The sequence below is a fragment of the Cicer arietinum genome, chromosome 5, assembly GCF_000331145.2.
Source record: "Cicer arietinum cultivar CDC Frontier isolate Library 1 chromosome 5, Cicar.CDCFrontier_v2.0, whole genome shotgun sequence".
Classification (NCBI taxonomy): domain Eukaryota; kingdom Viridiplantae; phylum Streptophyta; class Magnoliopsida; order Fabales; family Fabaceae; genus Cicer; species Cicer arietinum.
Genome location: NC_021164.2, coordinates 24,478,972 through 24,488,904, shown reverse-complemented (window position 1 = coordinate 24,488,904; position 9,933 = coordinate 24,478,972). Strand labels below are relative to the sequence as shown.

General features: G+C 35.3%; 1 protein-coding gene and 1 pseudogene across 1 annotated transcript; both read right to left on the bottom strand.

The window, feature by feature from the left end:
- Window positions 1-6: 6 nt before the first annotated feature.
- On the bottom strand, window positions 7-4,063 carry LOC101514038 (putative disease resistance RPP13-like protein 1; annotated as a pseudogene).
- Window positions 4,064-4,657: 594 nt separating this feature from the next.
- On the bottom strand, window positions 4,658-6,247 carry UGT79B22 (cyanidin 3-O-galactoside 2''-O-xylosyltransferase FGGT1). Its single transcript, XM_004499840.4, has one exon. The coding sequence runs from the start codon at window positions 6,125-6,127 to the stop codon at window positions 4,751-4,753; it is 1,377 nt and encodes a 458-aa protein (XP_004499897.1). The 5' UTR covers window positions 6,128-6,247; the 3' UTR covers window positions 4,658-4,750.
- Window positions 6,248-9,933: the final 3,686 nt, after the last annotated feature.

Below are 9,933 nucleotides of genomic sequence, written 5' to 3'. Positions count from 1 at the left end.
TTGTCACTCATCAAACACAATGCTTCGGAGGTGGGAAATTGGTGCAGAATATGATGAAATTGGGAGGTGGCATTAACTCGAGGCAAAGTGAAGAAATTACCGATTGAAAATCCAAGTTGAAGCTTACTAAATCCATTTGTCTTCAACCAAAATGCCTTGGATGTGGGAAATTTTGGGCCAAATTAGCGGGTGTTTCATGCGGCACCGTTCTTCCAGCAGTGGACATTTATAGATTTGAAGTGTTGTTAGAGTAGCAGGCAGCCTTTCTCCCGCCAGATTCTCCAGCTTGGAACAAAATTGAATTTCTAATTGTTGGAGTGACGTGAGGTGGAGAAGCCCCGTGCAGTCCAACGTGTGCAAACTTGACATATAGCTTATCCTTAGAGAGGTAAGGGAGGTAGGCAGCAATGCAAAACCCTTATTGGGGAAGGACTCCACACCATCACATACATCTTCAATTGTAAGATAGGTGAGCATGTCCATCAAACTTAGAGATGGGCTCCTCATTAACTTCTCGCATTTATATATATCAAGTCTTCTCAAGCTAGGTGGCATACCATCTTCACAAAACGTCTCCATTTATGGGCAATCCTATATACGCACCATTTCTAAATTCGGGAGAAGAGTATTTGCGTGACAAGGCAATGACTTTAAATTAACACACCTGTAGACCAACAATGTTCTCAAGTTGGGCGCAACCAATCCATCTCTTGCAAACGAAACTAATTTGTGGCACTTGGAAATGCAAATATCGTTGAGATTTTGAAGAATCTTCGAAGCCGAAAGAAATTCTAGATTTTCACACTGGTTGATGTTGAGATTACTGAGGTTGGGAAAGGTCTCCAGTGGGAGGGTTGTCAGAGAATCACAACTACTCTCTATATGCAACCATTGAAGTGACTTGTGCTGCTGCTTTTGCTTTGGAAAATCTAGATTTTTACAATTTATGATGAACAAAGTATTTAAGGATGCGGGTAAACAATCTCCAGGAAATGATAACACAGACGAACAATCCTCGATGATTACCTTTTTCAGCGAAATCGGTAGGGTGATGGCAATGACTTCAAACAAGGACTCTGTTGCATCTCTTCCATGAATTTCGATCTCTTCCAATGAAAGGGGTAGCTCTCGCAACACTACTTTATTGTTTCCAAAGCAGGAAGATGAGATGGCAAATCTCCTCGCAATAAGGGACAACAACGAATCACAAGAGAGTTGAGTACAGGAAAATAAGCATTTGAGTCATGGGGATGATGCCACACTTCCCAACATGGCAAGTTATCAAACTGAAGATGTTCAAGGGAGGGAAATAGAATCCCTGAAAAGGAATCACCGTATTCAGTTCCAATAGTCTCCAACATACTCATTCTAATGATTCTCAACTCCTTGAGAGACTGTAATTGTCCAAGTGGTGGAAGAATACAACAATTATGACAATCAGACAAATATAACTCTGTCAAATTGTGGTAGGAAGGATCTCCAACCCATTCTGGAAATCTCGTGCCTCTATATCCACATATAAACACCTCTTTTAGGTTCTTGGCAGGTTGTAACTTGTCTAGTATATCCATCTCACTTTGTGAATTTGTAAATTGGTCTTTTGCATTATCAGACCATTTCAAGGATAATTTTTCAAGGTACTTCTTATCCATTATTTTTGCTTGTGATGCTTCAAAGTTGTTGGTAACATTCTCTAATTTACTAATGGAAAGTAACCCGTGAAGATTTGACAGTGTTCTCAATTCCTTGATCCCTTTCTCTTTATGCTTGTCCACAACAAAGCAACTCAAATGTTGCAAATGGTTTAATTTGCTCATTTCTCTAGGCATATTTTCTAACTTTGGAGTGAAGCGGATATCAAGGTAGCGCAAATTCACAAGGTTTTGCATGTCATTGGGAAGTTTGGTTAGTTGAGCACAATTGTACAACTTGAAGGTTTGTAGATTATGCAGATTACACAATGACTCTGGTAGTGTCTATATAGTTGTGGAAGAGAGATCCAAATAACGCAAATGAATCAGTTCACCTATCGAGTCAGGCAATGCATTAAGATCACAAAAATTTTGAAATGACAAAACTCTCAAGCACTTCAAATTTGACAAAATGATGCATGCTGCCTTTTCATTGTGGAATGGAGTACGTCTAAAATTGATTGTCAAAAAGGTCCTAAGATGTTTTGCTCGAATAAAAATATCAAAGTTATCCGTCATTGGATCACTTAAGAGGCTAAATGATAAATGACGAGTCTTGTTACCAATCTTCTTTTCTTTGCCAAGTTCTTCTGTTCTAAAGTAGAATTCTGCCCCAATCAATGTTGCTAAATCATGCACCAGATCATGCATTACAAAATGCTGGGAGCGGTTTCCACTTCCAAAACGTTGAAAAAAAGATCTTGAAGCTAAGTCATTAAAATACTCATAACCAACTTCTTCCAAAGTCTTTCCATTTTTTGGAGGCTGTAAAAGATCTTCTGCCATCCACAACAATATCAAATCGTCTTCATCAAATTTATAATCCTTAGGATACAAGCAGCAATAAACAAAGCAGCGTTTCAAATAGGGAGGGAGATAATGATAACTAATTCTTAGAGCTGGAATGATCTTACTCTCATTTTCATTTATTTGCCAAATATTACTATTGAGTATATTATTCCAATCCCTAATGTCGCGTTTCCGTCGCAACAAACCCCCAAGTGATTGTGCTGCTAAAGGCAATCCCTTACATTTTCTAACAATCTCTTTGCCAATTTTTTCGAGATCCATATTCTGAGTGGATTTTTCTTGAGAAAGGCAAACATGTTTTGCAAAAACAGACCAACAATCCTCATCAGACAATTGCTTAAGAGAGTAGTAACCTTAAAAAGTTTGGACCATAGAAACAACTTTTTCAATACGGGTTGTTACAAGAATTTTACTTCCTTTAGCTCCGCATCGAAGAGGCTTTATAAGAGAATTCCAACTCTCATAATCTTCGGTCCAGACATCATGCAGAACAATTAAGAACTTTTTTCCGGTCAGCTTATCCTTTAACTCTTGCTGAAGAATATTCAAATTATTTGTGTTACAAGCACTTCTAACTTCCTCTGCAATGGCCTTTGTAACCTTCAAAACATCAAAATCATCAGAAACACAAACCCATGCTTGAACATGGAATTTCTGCTTTATACTTTCATGGTTGTACACAGATTGGGCTAAAGTGGTTTTGCCCACACCACCCATGCCAACTATGGGGATCACAGAAATTTTATCACTATCATCATCATCACCATCATGTAACAGTAATTTAAGTATATCTTCTATGTCTTGATTTCTACCAAATATGTTAGATCCATCATCTAGAGAGGTTGATGGAGTTCTCCAAGAAGAGTGGTGGTGAGTTGCAATATGTTGAAGATTAAGAATATCTTTAAGTTTAAGAATGGATTCAAGCCTAGCAACTATATCTTCCAACTTACGAACCATATCCCTTTCTTCAAAGTTGAAAAAGCGAGACAAGTAGCTAGAAGCAGTAGTACTCACCTCTTTGTTGTTCTGAGTAGTAGCAGCTTTGGTGGAAATGTGATCTAGAATGTCATCAGCAATATAGAGAGCATCTTTGAGATCATCAAGCCAGTTGTTAACAGCAGAGTCTTTGATCTGTTTCTGCTCAGCATCATTAAGAACAGCTTCAACAGCATAAAGAGTGTTCTTCAACCTTTGGATCAAATTGGCGTCAACCTTGTTTCCATAGATGAAGTCAACAAGCTGAGGAGAAGCAAGCCTGTCGAGAAGAACTTGAAGGAAAGCAGAGAGAAAAGCTCCACCAACAGCAGCATCATCCATGATTTAGAAAGAGAAGAGAAGTGATTACAAATCAGAGAACAATAGTTTGTAGCAGCACTCACTAAGCTCAAATCGGTTCTTTACCAAACTGTGTGCAGTCTATATTGTGTCACACTTGCTGGGCACGTGTGAAGACGGTCCAGACAAAGACAACGTTTGTTGTCTCAACTCTCAAGTACTAGGAAACAAGAATAGGATGCTTAGTTTAATTCCACTTGAGTAAAAAAAAAAACTTAACTCCATTCATCATGTTATAGAATATCTTTAAACTGCTCTCTAAACTTAAAATAAGATATCAAACAATTTCAGCATTTATCATTTAAGTACCGATATTTTGTCTTGCTTAATCTTAAATTGTAGAAATAGAATTAATAATCTCTAAAAGTAATTTAATAGATTTTAAATTTATTTGATTACAATTTCATAGTTAAAAATAAAATAGAGGAGACGAAATGAAATGTAAAGTTGATTTAGAAAAAAATAGTGAAAAAGTAATTAACTAAGTAGAAAAAGAGAACAACGTATTTCCGTATTGAGGAAAATGATATTAATGTGACGAGCGAAGAGATTTTATTTGTAAAATACGTGAAAAATTCTATAAATAGCCAGAAAAGTTCCAATTAAATGCTAAATAAATATAAAGTGTTGATCTTGCCGAGTCTTTTAACTTTTGTTTAAATAATAACCTAAGGTGAGACAAACTACTCATACGTCCGTGAAACAATATTTAAGATTTTTTTAAAAATTTAATGAAGATAGACCGCATTTCTTGAAACTGTTTTTTTATACACAAAAACAAAAAATATATAAGATAGACGACAAATTAAAAGTTTGTCTAGAAATGTTCAAGTTATACACCAAACCAAGAAATTTATAAAATATGACACTCATCTAATTGTATTCTCTCATGATACTTAGTACTTTCTGAATCAAGACTTTAGCAAACTGTCCAGCTTCTGAACCAAATCATCCACATAGGAGTTTTCTAGCCCCTTACTGAGTAAGAACTCCCTCCATTTAGCATGATTGGTTCTCACCATATGACTCAATTCACTCTCATTGTCCATTACATCCATCACTGCCTTACACACAGCTTTTCTAGTAAATAGTCCATTTTCTTTACATTTCTCAACCTCTACTCCTACTTTCAAATCTCCACTCATTATTCTTGCATTAATGAATTGATCTCCTGCATGAGGTAGAAGGACCAATTGGCATTCATTTATCATGGCCTCTGTTAATGACCCAGATCCACAATGGGTCACAAAGCAACCCACAGATGGGTGACTCAGAATCAATTGTTGTTGAACCCAATCCCCTTCAACTACCCCTCTTCCCTTTGTTCTCTCACTGAATCCTTCAGGCAGAGCTGATTTAATTGTTTCAGCTCCTATAGGCGGTTTCAAGGCGGCTAGAAAAGGAATTTTTGTAAGTTCAAAACCCAACAACAGCTCCTTAAATTGATTACTCTTCAAAATGCATTCACTTCCAAAGGCACAAAAAATCACAGTTTTTGGTTTGAAACCTCCTAGCCAAGTCACCCATTTCTCTTCTAAAGTAAAGGTTGGTGGCTTTGGAAAAACTGGTCCTGCCAAAAACACCTGCTTTCTCATTTGCCTTTCAAGATAATCACAATAAAGGCCTTCCATTTCTCGGCAGGTTTTGAAAACGATAGCATCACAGCTGGTGAAAGCGATCAATTGACGCTGCATAAATGAAATGTCTTTGCCATAACCTTTTACAGTAGAAGTGGCTAACCCTCTTGCTTCATGAGGTTGTAGCTTAATTGCTGATGGTGGAAAGCTTGGTGGAGGGTTAATCAGATCAGCTTCTGTCAATGATTTTTCATGAAGTTTTCTTTCTGGGCTTATGAGATATCCTACAGTAGCAGGGCTAATTGTGCAGTAATGTAAAGCCTTAATGCCTAACTGACATGCTAATGCAGGTAACCAATATGTGAAATCAAAGAAGACCATATGAGGTCTGAGCTCTCTCAGGGAATCTTCAATTATAGGCTCAGTGAGATCCATTGCAGTCATGAGAAGGGAGTGTAGTGAGAAAGGAAGATCTGCAGTTGTTTCAGAACCAAGAGGAAGGCCATCCACGTGTGGTATGGTGATTGGAATGAAGGAGATGAGATTTGGATGGAGATTGAAATGCTCTAATTTGGATATAGTATTTTTGGGGATGAAAAATGAAATCTTGTGGCCCCTCTCAGCAAGTTTGTTGGATATATGAAGGTATGAGGTAAGATGGCCTAATGCAAACCATGGATACATTGCAACATGAAAGATGTTGGCAACCATGGTTGATTAAAAGGAATCAAGGCTATGCAATCAATCTGAAATCACAAGAATGTGATACACTTTCTAAGTTAAGAGCTTAAGTGGTTTGAATTGCATGAATAATCTCTTTGAAAAATAAAGTAGCTGTGAGATGGGAAAATGAATTCAATGTTTTAACGCTTTTATCATTTTAAATACATCCAGTGTTTTTGAAAGTTGTGATATTTATTTGGTTCTATGGAAGTGGTTTCTTCATAATCTTTCTCATTCCTATTGATAGAGAAATAGTCTTTGTTCACAACCATATAGATAAATAGTGTTTGACACACTCACACAAACACTATTTATTCATGTAGATCACCATATAAGTATTTCTCCTTTAATAAATAAATGATTGTCTTCCTGTTGGTTTCACTTCATTTGTTGAAAATGAATTAGTATAATTTATAATTAAAAAAATTAGAAATATAGAAAATCAAATACAGCCTAAATTTTTTCGAGTGAATAGTCAATTTACCTCTTGAATTTGTAGGGGTCAGCATTTACCCCATGAAATTCAAAAACAGGCAAATAAAACTCTTAAATTAAATGACATTGGACAAATTAATCATTCTGTTAGATTTATATGTTAAGGAGTGTGGATGAAACCTTCTAATGTGACAATTTAGAAGATTTGTTAAAATATTCAACTTTCATCCATTTACTCAAATTTTCCTACATCAGCCTACAAAAGTTATAGAAATTTGAGATATAACAGTAAAAAAATATATATATATATATATATATGGGGTAAAAAATTGGAGGAATAACTGAAACAAAAATGAAGAAAAGAGAAAACGAAAATGGAAAAAATGAGAAACTAAATTGGAAAAATTATCTTTGGCAATGAGCATGAAAAGAGATGTCTTCCGAAGTTCTTCTTTGTTGAAGCAACTCTAACAACAACTTTCCTTTGACAATAATATTTGAGAATTGTCGGATTCAAGCTTTCACTGATGGAGGAGAAGAATAAGTGGTTATTTATTTTTTCATTTTCTGAGATTTGAACACCAAGGAAGGTGGAGAAAAATGAATTATATAAATTATGGTACTTGGAAGAAGAAGTTTAAAATCATGAAAGAATAACAAAATAGTATTTTATAGAGGGATAATAATAAATAAAAAATTTGAGTTTCAAATTGGTTTATAAAATCGAGCAGGCAATTTAGCCCCTGTGTGACGTGTTTCCCAAATTGGGGAATTTAACCCATGTCTGACGTGTTTATCAAATCGAGCAATTTAACCATATCTGACATGACTCTAAGTTGACTAACAATTGTTCTGGCCACATAAGCACTAAATGTCCATGTCAACATTGTTGAGAGATCAAACTAACATAGGGACTATTTTGTCCGAATTCTTTCAATTTAAGAGTTTTATTTATTTATTTTTAAATTTTAGAAGATAAATTCCGACCTATACAATTTAAAATCACAAATTCACTATTCAGTCAAACTTTTTTCCTTGCCAAGCTGTCTCACTTTCACTACCTTCAACTGCTATGTCTTATTTAGGTTTTTATTTAGACCTGACAATTATATGCAATACAATTCATGAAAATCCTTATTTTGAACTTTTATCTATCAATCCATTATTTTGAATTCTTTTTTTATTTTTTTTTACAGGAATTCTTATTTGTTTTACTCCCATATTTTGGGATAAACTCAAGTCATAACTTCTGGGGACTTAAAAAATTTCTCTTGGGGGGAATATAACTTTTCTTTTACAGAAATATTATTGCATTTCTAACTCAATAAAATCTTCAATACAATTTGGAGTAGTCACAAACAATTGAGAACGAGCTTTAGACGTGCTACCCTTACAAGAGAATGAGCTACCATATATATTCTTAAAACCAATAAACTAAAGACCAACAATCTTCTAACGTTTCACCCCCCAAAAAAACAAACTTCTAGCCTTGCTGAATATATATTATATATACCAAGAAAAGGATCACTGATATGGCCTGGCCATTGCGAAATAGACATCTGATTTTACTGACATGAGCAACTCTACAACAATAACTTTTTCTGGAAGGAGAATCCTGAGACCTGGTTCAATGATACTTGTTTGATAAAATAATAATCCAAGAGAACAGTTAACAGCTTCAGTAACAACTAATGCTAAAACATTAAGCATCGAAAATCAAAAGCGATAAGTTACCCGGTGACAGCTTTTTCCCTTCATACAGCTCCCTTGCCAGAGGATTATCAGCCCACTGGTTAATTCCGCCACTCGACTCAAGGGTTGAAAACCAACTATCTTCCCCTCACTAGAGAAAACCACCTAAAAGGATAACAAACAACACATAAATTGAATAACACAAAGCAAACAAGAGTTACAAGACACACACATCACACCTTTTCCTCCATGTACAGGAGGAGCTAATGGAGGAGCTGTGAGATATTTCCAAAATATTGGGTAATATATGTATGTATAATTGGTGATAATTGATATGAAATTGTTGTTGGTTTAGTGGTTGTGTTCATTGTATGTAAACATAAGGTCCCAAGTTTGATTTGCGCTTCTGGCAGACCAGTGCTTACGCGCGAACAGAAGCACTGATTAACCACCAGACCAGTGCAATGCTTCAGTAAATAACTGAACGTTATATGCGTATATCCCTTCGCGAAACAATAGCAGAACCAAGAATTGTAAGTCTTTCTCAAGTGACATTATTTTTCTATAAATAGTGTCACTTTGGACAAAACGTGGACACGAAATTCTAGAGATTGTCATCCACTTTTCTCACCCATTCTTATATTCTAAGTCATCTTATTCTTTTCTAATGCACGAGTAAAGAATAAGAATCATTATTTTGTAACATACTATTGAAATATACTTTTGGTGTGAAAGTGCAAATCATATCAAGGTTTTCCAAAGTACCCTGAAGGGGATTCGCTGGTTATCCCATTTGTATCCGATTGGTGGGGGCGAATCGAACCTAAAGGCTAGTGTATCAACACACTTTGGAATTTGCTACATATAATCTTCATCAACAACTTCACTATTAAAGTCTTGCAGCAATGTCACCAACACAGATCCAAAAATTTTAGGTTCGATTTTATTTTCAATCAATGGTTGCACCACTCAAAGAAATGACTTCTAATTTTGTGAAATTAGAGAAATTCGATGGAGGAAATTTTATCCGTTGACAAAAAAAGATGAAATTTCTCCTTACAACTTTGAAGGTGGTGTATGTTCTGAACACCACAAGACCACTGGAGAAGGAAGTGGAAACATTAGCAGAAACAAGAGAAAGGCAGAAATGAGACAATGATGACTATATATGCATGGGCCATATTCTCAACAAAATGTCTGACTCCTTGTTTGATATATATCAAAGTAGCATATCTGCAAAGGAACTATGGGAGAAATTAGAGTCAAGATACATGCAAGAAGACGCTACAAGTAAGAAGTTTCTTGTTTCTCAATTTAATAATTATAAAATGGTTGATAATAAATCAGTAATGGAACAAATGCATGAGATTGAACGTATTCTTAATAACTATAAACAACATTAGATGCACATGGATGAAAGTATTATTGTATCTTGCATAATAGACAAACTTCCACCTTCGTGGAAAGATTTCAAAAAATCTATGAAACATAAGAAAGAAGACATATCACTTGAGCAATTGGGCAATCAATTTCGTTTAGAAGAAGAGTACTGTAAACAAGAGGATACTAAAAACCAATTTTCTCATGAAAAGGTCCATGTAATGGAGGAAGAAAATTCAAGCAAATCTTTTAAGAAAAGAAATCGAGATTTTGATAAATCTCATGAA